At 35.0% G+C, this 24,612-nt stretch overlaps 2 protein-coding genes across 2 annotated transcripts in view; both read right to left on the reverse strand.

Annotated features, from left to right (window-relative positions):
• Nucleotides 1–5,879: 5,879 nt before the first annotated feature.
• senp2 (SUMO specific peptidase 2) lies at nucleotides 5,880–21,851 on the reverse strand. The gene is made up of 18 exons (XM_059353437.1): nucleotides 21,494–21,851; nucleotides 19,409–19,470; nucleotides 19,205–19,317; nucleotides 17,232–17,298; nucleotides 16,644–16,725; nucleotides 15,507–15,681; nucleotides 14,382–14,488; nucleotides 14,201–14,280; nucleotides 13,662–13,710; nucleotides 12,792–12,864; nucleotides 12,547–12,690; nucleotides 11,605–11,736; nucleotides 10,626–10,725; nucleotides 10,423–10,550; nucleotides 9,358–9,437; nucleotides 9,170–9,254; nucleotides 7,519–7,614; nucleotides 5,880–6,895 (listed from the first exon to the last, which is right to left on the reverse strand). The coding sequence occupies exons 1-18, from the start codon at nucleotides 21,658–21,660 to the stop codon at nucleotides 6,833–6,835; spliced, it is 1,803 nt and encodes a 600-aa protein (XP_059209420.1). The 5' UTR covers nucleotides 21,661–21,851; the 3' UTR covers nucleotides 5,880–6,832.
• A 1,676-nt stretch (nucleotides 21,852–23,527) lies between these two features.
• Nucleotides 23,528–24,612, reverse strand: part of pcnt (pericentrin) — a 79,080-nt gene continuing 77,995 nt past the window's right edge. Inside the window, exon 62 of the mRNA XM_059353436.1 lies at nucleotides 23,528–24,033. Within this exon, the coding sequence (XP_059209419.1) occupies nucleotides 23,993–24,033 (41 nt within the window). The 3' untranslated portion in view covers nucleotides 23,528–23,992. The remainder of the gene's footprint in view (nucleotides 24,034–24,612) is intronic.

Raw genomic sequence — 24,612 nt, forward strand, 5'->3', positions numbered from 1 at the left:
GCTGGCAGTAGATTTATATTTACTGTCGTGGTAAATATGAAGCTACGGGTTAGCTTAGCTTAGCACAAAGACTGGAAAAAGGGCAAACAACTAGCCTGGCTCTGTTTGTTTCTAGGTCTCATTACTGGTTTTTGTACAGATGAAACAAACGAGCAACAACGTGTAAAAACAGCGGTTCCTGGTTTTATTTCTGGTTTTGTTCGAGACTATTTGCAACCAGCGAAGACTCCACAAAGTTAGAGCTTCCAGCCAAGGAGTAGTTCTCATACATAAACCTCTTTATCACTTGATATTTTGTTCAGTAAACTAACAAAATACAACCAGTGAGCCTTCCAGGTGCTAGTAGATGGAGCGTGCTAGCTGTTTTCACCTGTTTTTAGCCTTTTATGCTAAGCTAAGAGTTGGGAGAAGACATGAAACAAGGGGAGAGAAAGAGAGATTAATAAATGACACACAAATAACTGCACTTCATGTTAACCACTAGACCAACAGGTCCCCCGTCAATTCCCACAGTTTAAATTTTTAAAACACAAGCTCACAAATATCAGATTGGTACGCTGTATTGACAAGTTTTAGTGTCAGAATGTGTGAGGAGAAGATGGAGTAGTTATTTTGTAGATACAAAGTGAACTACGGAGCTTTAAAGGAGCTGCTAGGTGGATTATGATGTCACCTTTTTGGACGGAGGCAGGCTAGCAGTTTCCCCTTGTTTCCAGTCTTTATGCTAAGCTAAGCTAAGCTAACCGGCTGCTGGCAGCATCTATATGGGCTGAAATATGTGCCGCCATAAACTGAATTTGAATGATTTATATTTGAATTTGAATTGCTTAACTTGAACAATTGTGTTAATAACTGAATTTGAGTCACATAATTTGAATTTGTTTTGTTCAATTTGAATCATTGCATTGGAAAACTGAATCTGAATTGTAAAGTGAAATTTAATTTATTAGTTTGGAACTGAAACATTCAGTTCTCACAATTCAATTTTATGCGATGGACATCCAGGTAGTTGAGGCCAGAGCAATCGAGTGCAGAAAACAGATATGCTGATTGGCCAAAGAGGTGATCTGTGTATCTGCGCTCGATTGCTTTTGTTGATTCGTTGCAGAAAATTTAAATTGAATTTTGCAAACTGAATTTGAATTCCGAGAACTGAATGTTCAGTTCCAAACTAATAAATTAAATTTCAAATTACAATTCAGATTCAGTTTTTCAAATTGAACAATACAAATTCAAATTATGTGACTCAAATTCAGTTTTTTAATGCAATTATTCAAGTTAACCCTTAATAGGGCACTCATTGAAATACTTGCAAATTCCAAAAATAATATGAAAATAATATTTTGAGAAAAAAGTTTGAGAATAAAGTGGCAAATCTACTAGAAAAAAATGTGCAGATTTATGAGATTTAAAGTGGTGAATCTGGGAGAAAAAAGTTGCTTTTTTCCCCATTTTTTCCCCCGTAAATCTGCCACTTTAATCTAGTAAATTTGCAACTTTTTTCTCGAAATATTACCTGAAGTTACCAAATATAGTTCTTCGCCTGATAAAGAGTTAATAAGCAATTCAAATTCTAATATAAATAATTCAAATTCAGTTTCTGGCGGCACATATTTCAGCCCATAGAATCTTTTATACAGATTAGTGAGACTAATGAAACTTCTTATCTAACTTTGGCAAGAAAGCAAATAATTGTATTGATTTAATGAAGATGCAGCAGCTTGAAGCAGAGCAGGAGGTTGTAAAGCTGGTGGTCCCAGTAGAAACTGGTGGTCCCAGTAGAAGCTGGTGGACCCAGTAGAAGCTGGTGGTCCCAGTAGAAGCTGGAGGTCCCAGTAGAAGCTGGTGCTCCCAGTAGAAACTGGTGGTCCCAGTAGAAGCTGGTGGTCCCAATAGAAGCTGGTGGTCCCAGTAGAAGCTGGTGGTCCCAGTAGAAACTGGTGGTCCCAGTAGAAGCTGGAGGTCCCAGTCGAAACTGGTGGTCCCAGTAGAAATTGGTGGTCCCAGTAGAAATTGGTGGTCCCAGTAGAAGCTGGTGGTCCCAGTAGAAGCTGGTGGTCCCAGTAGAAACTGGTGGTACCAGTGGAAGCTGGAGGTCCCAGTGGAAGCTGGAGGTCCCAGTGGAAGCTGGTGGTCCCAGTAGAAGCTGGAGGTCCCAGTAGAAACTGGTGGCCCCAGTAGAAGCTGGAGGTCCCAGTAGAAACTGGTGGTCCCAGTAGAAGCTGGAGGTCCCAGTAGAAGCTGGAGGTCCCAGTAGAAACTGGAGGTCCCAGTAGAAGCTGGAGGTCCCAGTGGGAACTGGTGGCCCCAGTGAAAACTGGAGGTCCCAGTAGAAACTGGTGGTCCCAGTAGAAGCTGGAGGTCCCAGTAGAAGCTGGTGGTCCCAGTCGAAACTGGCGGTCCCAGTAGAAGCTGGCGGTCCCAGTAGAAGCTGGCGGTCCCAGTAGAAACTGGAGGTCCCAGTAGAAACTTGTGGTCCCAGTTGAAACTGGTGCTCCCAGTAGAAGCTGGAGGTCCCAGTGGAAACTGATGGTCCCAGTAGAAACTGGTGGTCCCGGTAGAAACTGGTGGTCCCAGTAGAAGCTGGCGGTCCCGGTAGAAACTGGAGGTCCCAGTAGGACGACAGTGATTTCTGCTGTCAGCTGATCTGAAGTTGGTGTTTTCCACCTCGAGGAGGAGGAATCGATGCAAGCCGCTCTGAAAAGAAAGAGCAACTTCTTCCAGCATCTGGTCGGCCTGAGCAGAACGTCTCATCAGTCCTGAAGCACGCCGTCCGCTGTGCTTGTCCACGTCAAAACTTTATTTTTCTTTCCTTTTTTTGCATATTTTTGTTGTAAATTCACGTTGTATTTCCGCGTCTCTCTGCCGATCTGAAGGCGACCATACAAAATGTGGAGTGGTTACCTCTGAGTTCCTGCAGGGCTCTTCATTGCTGCACACAGGAGGGGCAACATGTGGAGCAACACATGCAACAAATCAGAAAAAAAGCCCCCCGAGGGTGTTTTTAGTCATCGAACATTCCAGTGGGACACCAGATGATGTTGGGATCGCAATAACTGCTCTGTCTGCAATTCTGGCCAGATGTCACTCAAGTCAAAAGGAAAAACAATCATGCCATTGTCTTTTGTCGTTTGTTGTTTTTATTTTATTTTATTTTAATTAATGTAATCCTTTTTTTTTTTTTCCTCAGTTTGTCCTCATGTTTGTAGCATTCATTTACATGTATATTATCTTATTTTCACATTGTTTATAGAAGCCATTACTTAGTTATAACTGAATTTGTTGTATCAAAAACCTTATTTTAAGTGATTTTTTTAAAGAATTGGTGTAAAAATTGAATGTTACCTTTTTGTAAAACCTTTTTTCAAATGGATCACAATAAAAGTCTGAAACCTTCCAGTAATCCAGTTTTTGTGTGTCGACAGCAGAAACACTGACGCTATTAAAAAGACAAAAAAAAACTTTTTTTCATGTTTTTGGATGTACTATAATGTGTTTTTGTTTATTTTTAAATATTTTTGGAAATACTATAACCATAACCATTTTTGACCACATGCTATTCTATGACTTTTTTAATGAAATTTGAAGAAATACCACACTGACTTTTTTTTTTAGTTTCTGGACAGAACATGATATGGTGTTTTTCACCATAACTTACACTGTAAGTGTGTTATTTAAGCATTTTAAGGCATTCTAAAATTTGACCATTTTTGACAAAAATCGACATACTATAGTATGACTTTTTTTTGAGGGGGTAATTTTTGGACATCCCATAATATGGTGTTTTTCTGTCATTTCTGGCCATGTAATGCTCTAATATGTATAATATGAGTGTAATTTATGCATTTTAAGGCATTTTAAAATTTCACCATTTTTGACAAAAATCGACATACTATAGTATGACTTTTTTTTGAGGGAGTCATTTTTGGACATCACATAATAAGGTGGTTTTTTTCACGCTAAATATGACGTATGACTTTTTTAAAGTTTCTGGCCATCCCATAATATGCTGTTTTTCTGTCATTTCTGGCCATGTTATGCTCTAATATGTATAATATGAGTATAATTTATGCATTTTAAGGCATTTTAAAATTTGACAATTTTTGACAAAAATCGACATACTATAGTCTGACTTTTTGTTTGAGGGGGTAATTTTTGGACATCCCATAATATGCTGGTTTTTTTTTAGGGTTTTGTTTTTTTTACAAACTATACCACCACATGTCTCAACAGAGTGTAATTGAGGCATTTTAAGCATTTTTAGGCATTTTAAAATTTGACAATTTTTGACAAAAGTCGACATGCTTTTTTATGAAATTTGAAGGCATACTACACTGACTATTTTCATGAAATATGACATTACTTTTTTTGACAAAAATCGACATACTATATTATGACTTTTTTTTGAGGGGGTCATTTTTGGACATCCCATAATATGGTGTTTTTCTGTCATTTCTGGTCATATTATGTCCGTATATGTATCAACAAACTATAATTTTATGCATTTTCAGCATTTTAAGGCATTTTAAAATTTGACTATTTTTGACAAAAATCGACATACTATAGTTTGACTTTTTTTTGAGGGGGTCATTTTTGGACATCCCATAATAAAGTGTTTTTCTGTCATTTCCTGCCATATTGTGTGCTAATATGTATCAACAAACTATAATTTTATGCATTTTAAGGCATTTTAAAATTTGACCATTTTTGACAAAAATCGACATACTATAGTATGACTTTTTTTTGAGGAAGTCATTTTTGGACATCCCATAATATGGTGGGGTTTTTTATGTGTGTGGGGTTTTTTTTTTTACAAACTATACCACCACATGTCTCAACAGAGTGTAATTGAGGCATTTTAAGCATTTTTAGGCATTTTAAAATTTGACAATTTTTGACAAAAGTCAACATGCTTTTTTATGAAATTTGAAGGAATGCTACACTGACTATTTTCATGAAATATGACATAATACTTTTTTTTTAGCTTCTGGACATCACATTATATGGTGTTTTTCCAGTCTTTTCTGGCCATATTATGCTGTAATATGCATAATATGTGTGTTATTTATGCATTTTAAGCATTTTTAGGCATTTTAAAATTTGACCATTTTTGACAAAAATCGACATACTAGTATGACTTTTTTTTGAGGGGGACATTTTTGGACATCCCATAATATGGTATTTTTTTCCTGCTAAATATGACGTATGACTTTTTTAAGTTTCTGGACAGCACATAATATGGTGTTTTTATTAATTTCTGGCCATGTTATGTTCTAATATGTATACCCTGAGTGTAATTTATGCATTTTAAAATTTGACCATTTTTTGACAAAAATCAACATACTATAGTATGACTTTTGTTTGAGGTGTCCATTTTTGGACATCCCATAATATGCTGGTTTTTTTTTTGTAAAAACTATACTACCACTTGTCTCAACGGGCTATAATTGATGCATTTTAAAATTTGTCCATTTTTGGTAAAAATCCCTCCCTTTATTTTGAGGATTTCTGTAGATAAGCATATTAAACAGTTTTTCAGATCGCTCTAACAAAGCTGTTTCTTCATTTTTCTTCACAAAAAACATATGTAGACGTTCAGGAAGAACTCAGGATGCTCAAAGTGAAGTCGGATCAATGATAGGTATTATGGTTTTTGCCAAAAATGCTTTCTGTTCGAGAGAACTTACATTAATATACCATCTATTTGGCATTTATAAATTATATTTCAACATTAGTACATTTTCTATTTACCATTCTAAATGGCCTATATACGGTTTATAAATGATTAAACTATCTGTTTACCATTTATAAATGGTCTATTTACTATATTTGAAGCCTTTAGTAGCAACACACGAGTCATTTAATGCATCAAACTCTGATTTAAAAAAAGAAATACTTTATTACAGGGAAGAAAACAAACAAAAATCACATTTTTAAGCATGAACTAAACATGCAGGTGTGTACAGTAGTTTGTTATGCAGTATTGATACTGTAAGTCATGTAAAAGCCCCAAGCAGCCTCTCGCAATACGTTCATGTAAAAAGATTCACAGATCTAACAGCCACTTATGTTACATACTACAAACGCTCCACTCACGGAGGATCAACAGACTATACACACACTCCGAAAACACTCTCATCCAGTCATAAAGTCATAAATAATAACAGCAAAACAAACAAACAAACACACTGCAAGCGCTCAACCATGCATCTTTTGTCTGAAGGAGGGACTGGAGGAGGTATTTTTCATTTTCATTGTCTGGATTCTCAAAGACATTAATTAGGTTTCATGACTTAATAGCATTGTAGTTAGCTGCTAGCCACTCAGTTTATAAATAATAATAATAATAATAATAATAATAATAATTGGGAAAGGAGCCGCCAAATTACACCAAAATAGACTTTTGAGTTGTACGTGACTGAGTAATTTCCCCAGAAAATCTATAAAAAGCATGCTCTGAGTTGAGCTCAAGGCACTTCAGGCAGCAGAACCAACAATCCAAAGTCAATTTAACAAAAAAAAAAAAAAGCCATTCAGTCAGTAGTGCCAAAACATGTGTAATACATCCACTACTATCATCCCAATAACGTCTCTAATTACAACTCAGAGATTACAAAGTGTTAATACGTCCCAACAGATTCACCTTTTAAGACCTTTTAGTGTTTATTTCTCCAGACATGAACAGCTACACTGGATTCGTTTTCATTCAGTCTCTTCTTTGGCCCATTCGGTTGGTTTCTCCACCAGAGTTCCTGTCTTAGACACTGAGAGATGCTGCTTCCATAGAGAAAGTCACTGTTGCCGGGCGATTGATCCAGATTGTTGTGATCTTTTATAGCAGCTTCTGATTGAGGATTTCCCAAATCATTAATTTCCTGAAGAGAGGCATGTGGCACTGGAGAAAAAGAGGAGGAGGTGTTCATTTAAATATTTAAAAAAAAAAAATGTAATTCAACAAAAACTGTTTGTATTAAGTTAATGTAACCAAGGTTATTATAGTTAACAAAAACTAACTAAATAACGAAAACTAGAAATGAGAAAACATTTTTGTAACTGAAATAAAAAAGATAAAAAACGATAACTAACTGAAACTGTATTTTGTGGTTACAAAACTAACTAAAATTATAGTGAAAATGTCCTTAGTTTTCATCTTTGTCAACTTTTTTCATCCGTAAACCTTTTTGGTTGATATGAAATCTATTTCATCTATCTGGTTTTATGACTTAATAAACTTATTGGGGCTGAGATGGATCAGACAAAGGAAATAAAGGAAACATTTATTGTGACCTTATTGAATCTGGCACCCAACAAATACCCCATTACAAAAAAAACCTAAAACTAATGTAAACTAAACTAAACTAAACTAAGCATTTTCTAAAAAAAATAAAACGAAATGAAACTAGCAAACTCACTCTAAAAACTCATTAAAACTAACTGAATTTGAAAACAAAAAATCACAATGAAATTAAAACTAAAACTGATGAAAAACTATTATAACCTTGAATGTAACATGTGTACCTGTTTAAAGGTGAGAGGCCTTCCTTTAGCGATATAATCAGCATATTTACAGGCAAAAACACCACAATCACTTCCATTTCTCTGCTGGGGAATCTCCTAGAGAGGCATGGACAGACAGTGGACAAAACAATTAATAAAAAATATATATATAAAAAGGTAAATAAATGATTGCACAAGTATTCATCCCCTTTAAAGTAAATGACCTAATTCAACAGAGTTCCAGCTGGTTGATGCAGCAGAGTCACATTGAAATGGAGATCACCTGAGTGTAGTTGATGTGTGTCAAGTGATTTTAGTATAAAATAGGAATAGTGATGAACCAGAGACTGGACACACATGTTTTTATATTACAATGTATAATTCCCTCTCAGTGAGTAACAAAGTGTTTTTCCTGCATGCCTTTAAGGTGACACAAGCAATCACCAGCATTATCCTGCTGCTTATTGGCTCATTGATGCTGATGAGTTTTTCCTCCTTTGGAAATTTGGTATCAAATGACAAGACACTTTTCTGTACTTACAGGAGCATCTCAAAAAATTAGAATATCATAGAAAACTTTGTTTAGGTCAGTAATTCAATTCAAAAAGGTGAAATAACACACACACACACACACATATATATATATATATATATATATATATATCCATTACACACAGAATGAAACATTTCATGTCTTCATTAAATGTAAGCTATAATCATTATAATTAGAAGAAATTAAATAAATGAAGATCTAAAATTCAAAACAATTTGAATATTACAAAAGACCAATTTTAAAATATATGTTTAATATGTAAATGTTGGCCTCTGAAGAGTATGTCCATCTATATGACTCAATACTTGGTTGGAGCCGTTTCACCTGAACTACTGGAAATGGACTTTTACATTATATTCTAATGTATTGAGATGCACCTGTAATACTATGGAGGCAGTGTGGTTGGTGCCTTATATTATCTAAGTTCCCTACCAGCCCTGAGAATGACCGAACACTAAAATTAATGTTTGTTTTCACTCTGAGATTAATGCTTTGTTGGAGACATATTGAACACTTAAAACAAGTTTACTTATTTTCAAATTATATTTAAGTTAATTATGTTATTTTTTATTTGTAAAAGAAATTATTTCTGAGGAAAGGAACAAAATAGGGAGCCAACCTAGTTTAAAACTTCTAAAGGAACTTAAAGACACTTATTTTATTTGTATTTGGATGGTGACGTAGTAATGCTCCTCCCACAGCCAGGTGTCTATTTAATTTTTGTGAATGAGGTTTTTGGATGGTTAGGAGACGGAGTGTGAACAGTTTTCCGACCGCACTCACGCATTAGAAAACACATTTAGAAACCATTGCATTAAGTGAAAATGTTTTATTTTGTATTGAAAATAAGGAAAGTCAACCAGAGTTCTGTTTAATAAATATCAAAAGTGGATGAGCGGCTCTGTGCGTGCTTATTATAATGTGTGTCGGCACCTCTGCAACCTAACCTGAGCTGGCTAAAAGGAAAAAAGGGATTAGCCACTTCATGCTTTGTACCCTTTTTAAAAAGGCCAAATTATATCGACCATGATTTCATGTGTAAAAGCAACAAAAGGGTGAAACATCTAAGGGGGATGAATACTTTTGCAAGTCTATCCCATTGATCTTAGTTTGACTCACAGTGGCCCTGAAGCTTCCAACGGTCCACTTGGTGCTGTCCAGCTCTCTGCCTTTCTTTACTCTGTGCTCCTCTTTAAGGTATAGTCTGCAAAATGACCATATTGATGGTATTAAAAAACAACAACAGAGCCATACATGGAAGTCATTTAAACACAGCCAGACAGCTAAAGAAGACAATAGAAACTCACAGTAAAAGGCTGCAGACGTCGTCGTGTCTCTGGCCCATCGAGTCATACGACTTCACCGTCTTTGACTTAAAATCAATCACCTAGAATGAGGAGAGAGGGGATAAAGACGTTAAAATAGAAAGTATAATAATAACCCCCTTATGGCAAAATCCCCAACTGTGACATGGCAACAAACACATTTACACACTGTAAAAAAAGGTGTTTAGTCTAAAAACCAGATCAAACAGTAAATCTGAGGGAAATGATCTTGCTGCATGGACAGATAATTTACCTTGACAAGATTTCTGAAATTAAGATGATTAAATCTAGAAATAAGCATGTTGAACACTTAAAATAAGAAATTAACTCTTAAAACAAGATGAGTTATGTAACACTTCTAAATCTAAAGTTTTTTTTTTATCTTAGTAAGAAACAAATAATCATCAGGTCACTCTGCTCGGGCCAGTTCATCACTGCTGGCAGCTTTAATTTATCTCTTTTGTACATTTTTTGTCTTTTTTGGTCATTTTGTGACCAAAAGAAGATGTAAAAAGACACAAAATGTCCCAAAAAAAAAGACACAGACATAAAATGACCAAAAAAGAAAAAAAAAAAGACGTAAAATTGCAAAAAAAGATATAAAAAGACAAAAAACACCAAAAAAGACAAAAAATGACGAAAAAAAGACATCAAATCGCAAAATAAGATATAAAAAGACAAAAAACAAAAAACAAACAAAAAAAAAGACACAAAAAGACATAAAATGACCAAAAAAAGAAACAAAAGATGTAAAATCACCACAAAAAACAAAGTTTTTTTTATCTTAGTAAGAAACAAATAATCATCAGGTCACTCTGCTCGGGCCAGTTCATCACTGCTGGCAGCTTTAATTTATCTGGTTTTAAGAGTTAATTTATTATTTTAAGTGTTCAACATGCTTATTTCTAGATTTAATAATCTTAATTTAAGAAATCTTGTCAAGGTAAATTATCTGTCCATGCAGCAAGATCATTTCCCTCAGATTTACTGTTTTTATCTGGTTTTTAGACCTTTTCTTCAGTGTAGTGATTTTTATTGGTGACTCACAGCCATGGCCCAGTGGACCCCGAGGTGCAGAGGGACCAGGATCAGGTCGTAGAGGAACAGATCTACAGCCTTGGTCCAGCGCTTCACAGCAGCGTGTCCTCCAGCCTGCCCTCCTCCTCCTCCTCCTCCTCCTCCTCCTCCTCCTCCTCCTCCTCCTCCTCCTCCTCCTCCTCCTCCTCCTCCTCCTCCTCCTCCTCCTCCCTGCAGCTTGGGGAAGAAGAAGGTGCTGAAGGAGTAGACCTTTAGTCCTGCTGCTTCTCCAGAGGAGCGCTCCATCACCAGGGACAGGTAGAAGTTCATCACCTGGAGGAGAAACACAGGAGGCTCAGTATAAGAACACATGGGAAGGATGGTTCTTTTAGGGTTGTCAAAAGTATCGATACTAAATACATTACTGGTCAAAAGTTTTAGAACACACCAACTTTTACAGAATTTTATTGAAAATGATGCAGTTTAATGTCTCAGTGTACTCTGAAATGAATGCACATAACAAATAAACAATTGAAGTTAAAAAAGAAATCATAGAATCAGTTTAGAAAGGAAAATGTATTCTGAACTGAACAGCTGAACACACTCAATGGAAATCAAATATTCTTCAGAAAGTTCTTCCCAACTCTGTTGCAGAAGTTGCCTTAAATGTGGAGCAACTTGTAGGTTGTAAGTGATCAAGAAAAGTTTGGACACCTGTAGGAATTGGTAGCAACTTGGCAACTTTCAAGGCTTGATCAACCTCCGTTGCTGCACAACTGCTTTAAGTTGTTAACCCATTTCTTGTTCCCAGAAAAAGGCCTACTTGTATAATTCTGAAATGTACATTATTTTCCAGTTTTGGTTAAGCTTACCTTTTTTTATTTACCTCTGGCAGTTCACCACTTACCTTTGGACCCTTTCAAGCTGTTCATTTGACTTGAACTGCTTGAATTTCAATAAAAAAACTGAAAAATTGTTGTGTTCTAAAACTTTTGACCGGTAGTGTATATTTATATATATATATATATATATATATATATATATATATATACATAAATAAACGTGAACATTCACTATTATGAATTCATCCTAAAAGAGGGGTTGCTATAAAAATTGACTCCATCTCTTTGTTGACCACACGTCTCCAAACATGAAACCTAAATCTGTGTCCCAGATCTAAAGATATAATAACTTCTCTCTGCTGGTTGCTACCTCGTCGTTGAGCCAGCCTCCCTCCTGCAGCGTGGCCAGGTCTCTCTGTGTGATGCGCAGTTTGAAAGCTGCACTGAGAACCAGGTTTGGATCCCTCTGAGCCAGAGCACAGCTCACCTCCGCTGCCATGTCCTGCACACAACAACAACAAATACATACATTAAGAGAAACTGTATCCATGCAATGAATGAATGCCTGATGGATTTTTTACTTGCAGCCAAAAGGGCCTGAAGCAGCTTTATAGTAACCAGGAAGTCATCCATCACCATAAAGTGGTTAAATCCAACACCACCTACAATTAACGATTGGCATGGAACAATTCTGGAAATATTCAAGATTGAAAAGCTGACTTATTGTTTGAGGACGCAAAAAGTTACGTTTTACCAAATTTGGGAAAAATTGATTGAATTCATAACCCCAACTCATGCAGACTTTGTATGATCCCTTTGACACATTTATTAATTTATTTTTCACCTCGTCATTGATGGAAATTAAAATAAGTAAGCTCCCTCACTTTATTGTATATAGCTGTCATTTAAAGACTGTTAGTCTGGTGTTTACTGAATGATAACCCCAGGTATGCAGGTTGTAAATATGTGGGTCTAAGGTGTGTGTGTGTGTGTGTGTGTGTGTGTCTGAATGTACTAAACCTTCTATATTCAATGGACTATATAATAACACGTTTCCAGGATAGTGAATATGGAGGCTCATGAAGGAGCAGGAGGTCTTTTACCACACAAACTCTGACTCTAGCAGTCTTTTGATCACCTGTATGCATAAATGAGTGGGGGAAAAATGGAAAAGGTCTATGGAGAACATCCATTTTGTATTTTTGTGCTGATGTCTGTTTGCTAATGCCTTTTCCAAACAAAATTAAAAATTACAAAAAAAAAAAAAGTGACAGCACATCAGTTTGCACCTGTTAAAAAATGATGGTCTCACCTTGGAGAGCCGGGGGACGTCCTCATCGATGTGTCTTGTTGTGTGTTGATGTGAGTCTGTGCTGACAGCAGCAGTCTCTCTGTCCACCAGGTTGAGGCGAGTAGCTACTTCAGTAGACAGATCCACATCTGCTGCCTGTTTCTGCTGCTCAGCATTAAAGGAGACAAACATTTGCATACGTGCCCGTTAGTATAAGTTAAGGGCTTATTTGACGTATAATGAAAGCAGAAGAGAGAAGTGTTTACCTTCGTGCATCTGGAAGGCTGCGTGTCCTCAAACGCTCCACTGAACGTCTTACTGAAAGTCAAGCTGCCCCGTCTGGAGACCAATCACATTAGAGATGAGTGAAATTATCACAATGATTCAAGACAAACACACCAGTGTTTCATTTCTCCACCATTACATTAGGGGAAACACGCCCCCCCTTGAAGATCAAGTTAGTTTTATTTTCTATAGAGCGCCAAACCTCAACACAAGTCCTTTAAGGTTCCTTTTCCAATAGAACAGGTCTAGATTTTGTCCTTTTATTAAACAAACTAAATAGCCATATGTTATTTATTTCAATTACACGACAGCATGTCATTTCTGTCTACATGGTTGCCGTGTACATTTCTCATCTGCTCTCTGTATTGTGCACACGTGCAATTTCCCTCTCCTACCTCATCCAAGACATGTACGCGCATTCACACACTTACACACACACTGAATATACCGAGCTGGTTTACCGAGGTCCAAACAAACGGGTGCGTACGCTGTTTAGCAGCCGCGAGCTAACGTTAGCTTACAATTAGGTCCGGGACTTTAACGCGTTAATTAAGATTACTTAATTACACAAAAATGAACAAATATGAATTTTTTTTTTTTTTTAATCGAGTCCCGGCCCTACTTACAATAAATGTCACTTTAATCACAAAAAGCTGAACTGTGAATAACGATCTGAAAAAATAATTTGGTGTTTGCTCACATTTAGCTGTCAAAGTGCACAAGATTGATGCATTTAAGTTAAAATGTAAAATTTTTTCCCCTGTAAACTTAAGGGAAACACTGGTGTCACACACACACACACACACACACACACACACACACACATGCATGTACTGAAATATTACACTGACCTGTCCTTGGCTGCAGATGCATTTCTCCATGTAAACACACTTGGGCCAGCTGTGCAGAAAAGACAAATGTCCGTCAAGCATGATACATTTATCAAAAGGTGTTTCAAAAAAAAGTAAATATTCAGGTTTTATTATTTCACTATAACTATTGAAAAGATAATCAGGTTGTATTACTTTTTTTTTTCTCTTAAAATGAGGCCTAATTTTGTATATTTGAGTAAAATTGAATAATTATAATGAAAGAAAAATATGAAAATTAAATAGCAATTTGTTGGTCATGAGGTGAAAAAAAAGTTGGTAACATTTTTTTTCTACATGTCCTAAAACCAGTCGAATGTCAATGGCACATAAGCTGAAAATTTCAAGCAATTCTATGAAAGTTAACCTTTATTAATCGTATGTTGAAAATTATTTGGGGTCAAAAAAGGACCCCAAGAGTACAGAAGGGTTAAAACTATTTTTTTTTAAAGTAGGAGGTAGTTACTACTTAAACTCCCCATCAGAAACTAATACATTTACAGTTATTTCAGCCATCTTACCCATATATCCCGTCTTCCTCTGCACTGATTCAAAGGCTTTTCCAGAAGCAGCAGTTTTGTGATCAGCCAACAGAGACTCACTGGGTGAAAAGAAAACCAGAAGATGAGAGCAGCTCATTTCCTTTTCTCTGTCTTGATGCAGTTTTTAAAAGCTCTACATGAACAACAGGGTTCCACTCACTATTTGGGTTTGGTCTGGTTGAAGGGCAGTGGTTGACTCCTGCTGTATTTCTCTGTTACCATCTCCAGCAGACGCCTGTAGTGCTCTTTATTGTCCTGCTTTATGGCCTGAAGGGAGAATACAAACACATGGTCACTGACACAGTAAAGTCCTACAGTCTATTTTTAGGACCACCATTTTTGCTTTTTTTTTTTTTACATGATTTGCTTACATAAAACAACCTAGACAGTTTTGAAGGCTGCACTTGAGGCAAGACACAAAATAGTCATTAGAGTGACTCAGAGACTATTCTGCCTTACAAAGTCTAACTGCAGTAACTACATTTTTGGTCCAAATTGAGTTATAACTAAAAATGAACCCCTTGACGTCCGTTTTATCTTGTGACAAAATTTTAGATTACCAATTTTGCTTTATTTCAGAGAAATAATTTATAAAAACCACAAAATCCAACTCAAAACCAAGCAGTAATTGCACTTACCACAGTCTGCTTTGGATATATATACTAATTTAAACATAAAAACAATAGAAATTATAAGTTTATTTGAAAGGGAAATGATTATCTAGATAGTGATGAAGTAAAAAAGTGAGATAAAATTATATTAAGACTAAAATATAACATTACTTTATAATATTAAGTCTGAAATACACAAATCTTTGAATAGAGTTGTTAAACACTTTTAAATACACCGATAACAAAATCAATTTGAAAATGTTTATTCTCTGAAAACTAAATATAAAAGCTGAAAGAAGACAACAATAATGTTACTGCTCTCTGTTTATCATCACTATTAGAACCTTTTACAGCAAAACCAGAGTGAAGTAACTACATTTTTAGGGTCAAAGGTCAAATAAATCATAAAAAATGACATCATCAATACATGTAGAAATAAGTATCATATCACTTATCTATCTATAACACATTTGGCTGGCCATTTAAAAAAAAAAGGTCACTTAATTACTGCTTAAGCACTTCTGGTTAGATGCTATCTGCATTACATTGCTTTGTACTTGTGACATGTGCAATAACAATAAAGTTGAATCTAATCTAATATATTGGAATATGACTTTTGGTCCACATCGTCCAGCCCTATGACCAATAAAGCCATATTATATGCAGTATTTTACCTCTTCCACTGTGAGACTGGGCTTGTAGCAGCGGTTGTGTCCGAAGCCGTTGCAGGTTGGATCAGGGTTTGTGGTCCCGACCCTCAGAGCCGGTCTGGAGGGCAGCAGCTGGAGGGGGGCCCTCCGGTCCCGATCCTTCCCCCGGTCCGGGACTCCTGCAGTCAAACCTGCACCACTGGAGTCACACACATTAGCAACATTAGCTAAAGAGAGTTTAATAAAGGTGATGCTGAGGGTTATGCAGCTCAGTGGGAATGTTTACAGCAAACTGGGTGAGTGAAGGGAGCTGCAGTGTGACACAAGGTTATTATAGTTAATAAAAACTAACGAAATGACGAAAACTAGAATTGAAAAAACATTTTCGTTAACTGAAATAAGAATAAAAACTAGAGTTTTTTAAAAAACAATAACTAACTGAAACTGTATTTTGTGGTTACAAAACTAACAAAATAATAATAACTAATAAAATTATAGTGAAAATGTGCTTCGTTTTCGTCTTTGTCAACTTTTTTCATACGTAAACCTTTTTGGTTGATATGAAATCTATTTCATCTATCTGGTTTTATGACTTAATAAACTTATTGGGGCTGAGATGGATCAGACAAAGGAAATAAAGGAAACATTTATTGTGACTTTTTTGAATCTGGCACCCAACAAATACCCCATTACAAAAACAACTAAAACTAACACTTAAACTAATAAAAACTAAACTAAAACTAATAAAAAAATTCATAAATTTACGAGAAAAAAGTGACAAAATACCAAGAAAAAATTGACGAATTTACGAGAAAAAATTGACGAATTTACGAGAAAAAAGTGACAAATTTACGAGAAAAAAGTGACAAATTTACTAGAAAAAAGTGACAAATGTATTTCATCTATCTGGCTTTATGACTTAATAAACTTATTGGGGCTGAGATGGATCAGACAAAGGAAATAAAGGAAACATTTATTGTGACCTTATTGAATCTGGAACCCAACAAATACCCCATTACAAAACAACTAAAACTAACACTAAAACTAGCAAACTCACTCTAAAAACTAACTAAAACTAACTAAAATCACAACGAAATTAAAACTAAAACTAATGAAAAATCCAAAACTATTGTAACCTTGGTGTGACAGTGGGATACTTGCCTGTATTTCCTCATTAGAGGAGGCGAGGAGCTCTGGAAGGGATTCTTCCCGCTCCTCTCGTTCACTCCTCCTCCTGGTTTACCTGCAGAGAACACACAACATTAACCAAATAATAACAGACAGACAGAGGAGAGGACTAAGAGTCACAAAGTCAAGTCAAAGTTTATTTATAGAGCTCATTTAAAAACAACCTCAGTTGACCAAAGTGCTGTATAGTTATTAAAATACAATAAAAAAAATCATAAACAAATATAGTAATAAATGAAAACAATAAAATACTAAAAACAGTAAAACAATAAAATAGCAATAAAAACTCAATCTAAAAACAGAGTTAGAGTTATAAAAAGAAAATAAAAGAGTAAAAAGTAAAAAAAAGCCAAGGATTCCTGCCTGGCTGGGATGCCAAGAAGAATAAATACGTTTTTAATAATGTTTTTGGGGTTTTAATGATAAATAAGGCGGTGCCGGACCATTTAAGCACTTAAAAACAATTAATAAAACCTTAAACTGGATCCTAAAATGTACAGGTAGCCAGTGCAAAGAAGCACTAAAGTGACATAAATACAGTGGAGAGCTGTGCTCACTTACTCATTTTCCACTCAGAACTGTTCAGCCATGAGGTGTGGAGCTCATCTATCCCCATCAGAGTTACAGGCTGGACCAAGACAGGAACATAAGGTTATTAAACATAGAATACAATTACCTGATCAACTTGTTCAACCACTACAGGATAGTAGGAAGTATTCATTGTAATGAACTCTACTCTAACAACCTGCAATGCAACTTAATTAACCACTTGTGAGAAGATTTCTTTACTGCAGAACAGAAAAAAAAATACAGAGAACAATTCTGACCTACAAAGTCCAACTGCAGTAACTACGCAAAAGGTAAAACTGAGAAAAAAAGTGTTTTTTAACTGACCAGCCAAATGTGTGATAGGTAGATAAGTTATAGGGCCTTTAATTCTAGATGTATTGATGATGTCATTTTTATGCTCAAAAATCATGATGATTTATTTGACCTTTGACCCCAAAAACGTAGTTACTACACTTTTTTTGCTGTAAAAGGTTCTAATAGTGATGATAAACAGAGTATAGTCTATACTATAGACTATAATGTTGTTGTCTTCTTTCAGCTTTTATATTTTGTTTTCAGTGAATAAACATTTCTAAATCGATTGTGTTTAACAACTCTATTCAAAGATTTGTGTATTTTAGACTTAACATTATAAAGAAATGTTATATTTTAGTCTGAATATAATCTTATCTCACTTTTTTACTTCATCACTATCTAGAAAATAATTTCCCTTTCATATAAACTTATAAAAATAATATAAATTATGTTTAAATTAGTATATATATATGTAAAGTAGACTGTGGTAAGTGCAATTTCTGCTTGGTTTTGAGTTGGATGGAGAGACGCAGGTTGGTGAGACGCAAAATTGAAATCTAAAACTTTGTCACAAGATAAAACAGACATCAAGGGGTTCATTTTTAGTTATAACTTAATTTGGACCAAAAATGTCGTTACTGCAGTTAGACTTTGTAGAGCGGTATAGTCACTGAGTCACTCTAATGACTATTTTGTGTCTTGCCTCAAAACTGTCTAGGTTTTTTTATGTAGGCAAATCAACTGTGTCAGCATATTTGGTCGGTTTATTTTAGTGAAGGCAAACTGAAGGTATGTGGGTGGATGCTTAAAATAGTCAGAGTCATGCTACGCTACACACAGAATTGGTGCAATTGGATTAAACACGCACCATTAAGAGTCTGAACCAAGGTTAGAATAGTTTTGGATTTTTCATTAGTTTTAGTTTTAATTTCATTGTGAGTTTTTGGTTAGTTTTAATTCGTTTTTAGAGTGAGTTTGCTAGTTTTAATTAGTTTTATTTTTTTTGGAAAATGCTTAGTTTTAGTTTAGTTTTTATTAGTTGTAGTTGTTTTGTAATGGGGTATTTGTTGGGTGCCAGATTCAAAAAGGTCACAATAAATGTTTCCTTTATTTCCTTTGTCTGATCCATCTCAGCCCCAATAAGTTTATTAAGTCATAAAACCAGATAGATGAAATAGATTTCATATCAACCAAAAAGGTTTACGTATGAAAAAGTTGACAAAAGATGAAAAACGAAGGACATTTTCACTATAATTTTAGTTAGTTTTAGTTAGTTCTGTAACCACACAATACAGTTTCAGTTAGTTATAATTTTATTTAAAAGCTCTTGTTTATATTTTAATTTCAGTTAACGAAAATGTTTTTTTCAATTCTAGTTTTCGTAATTTTGTTAGTTTTCGTTAAATATAATAACCTTGGTAGCTGCAATAAAACCAACAGGGCTTATAAAGGCCTCTACCTATATTAAAATTCACAAGTTAAATTAAAAACAAGTAACTATGACATAGTAATAATATATATAATAATATCATTAATTATAATAACCTTGGTTCAGAGTCTGAACAGGACAATTTGATATTAACAAGACGAGGTGAGCATCAGCGTTGTTATTCATTTCCTTGTATAAAACTATAAATGAACATTTGTGATGAAGGAGTTGGAGCACCAACCTGCGTCTCCTCATAATGTCTGGGTTTCTCCCACCGGGTGGTCAGAGGACTCCTCAGCCTGAGCAGACCTGCTACTCCGGCCACCGTCTTCTTCACGAAGCTGATGACGACATCTGACACACAGCACACCACAAATAAACAACCAGCTTCATCTGTGGGAGACTTCTGTACTGATTATAATGATTTACTGTCTCTTTAACAAACCTCGTCTCCGCCTTTTCACCTCTACTTGGTCATTCTGGCAAACACTGTCTGCAACATCAACACTGGAACAGGAAACACAAGGTATAAGATGGTATACTAACATTATTAAATACCACATTTTTCCTGACTAAATAAAATAATATTTACAATGTGATGACACATTTGGGTTGTCTTCAATTTGTGCCTATTTATATATTTTGAATATTAAGTTATTAAGCTATTAAGCTAGTTCTTCAGGTTACCTTGCTTTAAACATATTCAGTCTGATAAACTATTTATGAAGATTCTAATGTTTACTTTTTGTTTAAACTGTTTTACAGATGTATTGATTCAACTTTCTTATAATCTAAGGAGGCACAGTGTGTGGTTTTTCTATCTGAAATAAAACTAAAACTAAAACTAAGGATTTTCTTTATTGACTGATCTGCCAGTCTGGGAAAAATATGTGAGTCAGGAGACGTCTTGAAACAAAAACCTTGGAAAACATCTAGATATCAGCTCTTAAATTAAACTCTGTATGTACCTTTAGTTGTACCAGGCATTATAATGAACAAGAATTTGAAGAAAACAATGGGTGGTCTAAAAAATGTTTTTCAAGACTGTAGCTAAATTAATGTTTTCCTCATGATGTTTTGTGTTATGATAGTCTTAACTATGCACCTTATGCAGTGGCACTTTCGTTGTATAGTTGCCAATATAATGACAATAAAGGCGATTTAATTTGATTTGAAATGCAGCTTGTATGCCAGAAAGTTAAATGTTAAAACCAGCAGTGAGATAACGTACATTTTACATAATTTTTAATACTTTGACAATACCTGTTTATTATTCCAGATAAATTCACATCACTATTTTGTTGCTGGTTGATTGAAAAGATAATCTAAACAGCATTAGTTTTGATTTAACGTTAACATTAGTTAGCTGCTGTTAGCTGGTTAAATGCCTTATAGCCACTCACCTCCTTCGGTTTGTTATGATTATTATCAGCTCTGTATAACAATAAACACATAACTAAATGACCAAGGGCTTAGTGAACCCCAGACAGTATAATAATGGTCCGTTTCCCCGGTAACCAACCTCTGGTAGCTCTTTTTTTTGTCATTTTGTGTCTTCTTCTGTGCTTTTTTAATCAGTTTGTGTCTTTTTTGTCATTTAGTGTCTTTTGTCATTTTGTGTCTTCTTCTGTGGTTTTTTTTGTCATTTTGTGTCTTCTTCTGTGTTTTTTTTTTTGGTCATTTTGTGTCTTCTTCTGTGTTTTTTTTTGTTATTTTGTGTCTTTTTGTGTCATTTTGTGTCTTCTTCTGTGTGTTTTTTTTTGTCATTTTATGTCTTTTTTGTCATTTTGTCTCTTTTATTGGTCATTTGTTTCTTTTTTTTTAGTCATTTTGTGTCTTTTTTAGTCGTCATGGAGTTTACAGCCAGAACTTTAGAGGTAAATTTACAGTAGGGCTCCACGCTGCTTTGTTTTCTAGTCTAATGTGATGAAGAAGTCTGGATTTGGAGCTTTTAGAGACTCCAGAGGGTTTTAACATTAACGTTAGTTAGCTGCTGTTAGCTGGTTAAATGCCTCATAGCCACTCACCTCCTTCGGTTTGTTATGATTATTATTATCAGCTCTGTATAACAATAAACACATAACTAAATGACCAAGGGCTTAGTGAACCCCAGACAGTATAATAACGGTCCGTTTCCCCGGTAACCAACCTCTGGTAACTCTTGTCATTTTTGTGTCTTTTTTTGGTCATTGTGTGTCTTCTTCTGTGCTTTTTTAATCAGTTTGTGTCTTCTTCTGTGCTTTTTTAATCAGTTTGTGTCTTCTTCTGTGTTTTTTTTTTTGTCATTTTGTGTCTTCTTCTGTGTTTTTTTTTGGTCATTTTGTGTCTTCTTCTGTGTTTTTTTTGGTCATTTTGTGTCTTCTTCTGTGTTTTTTTTTTTTTGTCCTTTCGTGTCTTTTTGTGTCTCAACAATAAACACATAACTAAATGACCATGGGCTTAGTGAACCCCAGACAGTATAATAACGGTCCGTTTCCCTGGTAACCCCAGACAGTTTAATAACGGTCCGTATCCCCGGTAGGTAACCGACCTCTGGTAGCTCCGCTTGGCCGCTCTTCCGGGGGGCTCGTGGGGCTCTGGCCGCGTGGGTCGCTCCCCGCCAGCGGCTCCTCTCCCGGGCCACTCGGTCTCGTTGGGCTTCTGCCCCGTAACGGGCTCAAACAGCGACGATATTCCGTCAACTATCCATCCATACATCCCAGACAAATACGAGAGAAGTGTACCGGGTTCTTGTGCGCCGTCCAGGACTAATTTACCGCGGATAAAGACGTCAAACAGCCGATCTACGACACACAGGCTGCCGCTGGCTAGCTTAGCTTAGCTTTAGCATGGTGCTGCTACCAAGGATGTGCGTCATACAGTGTTGATGTTTCATGTAGTGCGAACGTTTTTAAACCTGCGGAGAACGGGTGGGCGGGGTTCTCATGAGACACTTGGATAGAATGGAGGAGGAGGAGCGACCATAAACGGGCCGTGCGGATTTTATAAACAAGCGAACCCCTAACTGACAGGGCAAACAGGGTCAGCGGCAGATCAGGCTGTGATTGGCTGCCGCTGAGCTGCTCGGATGTCGATTATTTGTTACATAATAATGATCAATATCGCCCAGTCCTTGTGAGTGGGCGGCCCGGGTTCGAATCCCGCATGTCCGCATGCCCTTTCACTCTGAATATCTCTTTATCAATAAAGCTATAAAATGCCCAAAAAATATCTTTAATAAATAAATAAATAAATAATGATCAATATCCCAGTTAATATATCTCAATGACTCAAGAAAACAAACAAATACTGGGGACAGGTCTTTATTTTTTAGCTGTTTGAATTGTTTGAATAAATTGATTATAACTATATATATAAAACACTCATATCCCTGCTTATAACAAACAAGAGTGTAATCAATAAACTGTTTAATACAATTTCAAATTAGCTTATTTTAAGAGAAAATAAAGAAAATATGAACATGTATGAAAATAATTGTCATGGTACGCCAAAAAAAAACTATCTATATCCATCCTCCATACAGTTCTCTACATTTATTTATCTGACCTTTTTTCCACTTATTTACTTTGATAATCAATTGTTCATTTTAATTGCATTTGTATGCTACTGGAACTTCAATTTCCTTGAGGAAGTCATCCCAAAGGGATTAATAAAGTGCAGTCTAAGACTTATTATGATGATGCGATATCTATTTATCAAGCTTAGCAATAGAGTTTGATTCAAAATCAATCTTTTCAGCATCAAGCTTTGGAGCAACTGAGATTATTTTTTTAAATCCCCCCCGCTATCAGTGTTTTGGTTCATTTTGAGAAAAAAAAAAGGGAAAAATATATGAAATTATTTAATTTTGATTTAAGTAAAGAGCTAAAAATGAGACACCAATGAATGGCTCCTTTTTGTTTTTTGCAAGTGCCTTTATTATTATTATTATAAATAATAATTTTAAGCTTTAAATTTGTAAAAAAAAAAAAAAAAAAAGTACAACCATTTATTTAATATAAAGTGAAAATTCTATCATGAATCTGACTTGCCATGAATATTATTGCTTTTATAATGCCTCTTTTTCTTGGTGGAACTGGCTAAATTACTACTAAATTATTACTAAATAGTAATAATAAATCTGACTTCAAGTAAAATATGCAAAAGTTTAAATAATTAGGTGTCACATAACGCTAGCAGAATGACAAAATCATTTAAAAACAACCTTTATAAAGGGGCCAAAAACTAAACTTTTACATAAAGTCGACTAAAACTGGAAATGTAAAAGTGAGTGTTATCCATAAAAGATCCCATTGATATGTTTTGTTCGTCTTTATGGTTATATTATAAACACTGTAAATGAAACTGTACATTGTTAGTTATCAGTTACTGATATTTTATTGTAACAGTAAACAGGGTATTGTATTAAAATAGCATGTATGTTTAAAAAGTTTATCCTGTGTTAAGGTTTAATGAATAAATAAACAAACAGCAAACAACAATCAAACATCTAACGTGGATGGTTTCTTCAAGAGACAGATTCCTCAGGATATACTCAATAAACACACTGTTTGGTTTGTAAATACACATTTAAAATATTTATCAACTTTATGGTAGAAACACAGATAATACAAAAACACATATGGTTCAACTTTATGCAATAATGTGCTCACTAGCTATGTTGATCATAGAGTTCCAGTAAAAATCAGTGCAAATTTTTGCCACATGTACACTGAACATCAGTCGTATTTACAAGCAAAGATATAAAAACATTAGTAGAAAAATAACAAACAGCACTATTTATTTAAAATAACAAAAAAAACGTTTGTTCTCAAAACATCTCAAGAACAAGAGTGACCTTTAAAATACTTCTACTGTACAGAGAATAGAAAAATTACAAAAGAAAATATTGAAAAATAATTTATGCGATTATAAAAATGACATGTCATCCAAAAAAATTCAACACGTGTGATAAATCTTTCTACACATTTCTACAGCGGAGTAAGGCATGGACAGTGTTTGGACGATATGAAGACATTCATTCATTCATTCAGTGGTCGGAAAACTTCGGGTCGGGCTGGAGAGAAGAACCTGACGGGACACAGAAAAAATACAAAACATGAGACAAAGCAAATGACAGCTCTCTTTTTTTTTATTTTTTTTTGCAGTTTATGACATTAAATTCATTACTATTGTAAGGTTAGAAAACAAGGTTTGATCTTTTTATTCCTAACAAGCACATATCTCTAATTAAAACTCTGATTCAATGTATAAGCAAACTATACATTTTTGTTATCGAAGCGAACTTAAAATAGTGCAAAAACATCCAGAAAATCATACTTGGTGAAAAAAAAATGAATGTTTGAATTAACATAATCTTTATGGGTAAATATCAGCTTGCGAACATAATAAACCACAAACGTAATAAAAATCTGCAGCTTTTATGTATGTACATGTTTAAATATGCATACGTGTGCAATGCATGCATGTGTATGTATGTGTGCGTGCATGTATACATATATAATTTTGTGCAAATCTACCTGGTTTGAGTGCGTGTGTGTGTGTATGAAGGTTTAGGTTCTGCTCTGCTTTTTTATGTATGTTATCATTTACATTTGTTTGTTCGAACTGCAGCTTTTAATGCAATAATCCCACAAAGGTAATACATTT

This window comes from Centropristis striata, chromosome 16 (assembly GCF_030273125.1).
Source record: "Centropristis striata isolate RG_2023a ecotype Rhode Island chromosome 16, C.striata_1.0, whole genome shotgun sequence".
Taxonomy (NCBI): Eukaryota; Metazoa; Chordata; class Actinopteri; order Perciformes; family Serranidae; genus Centropristis; species Centropristis striata.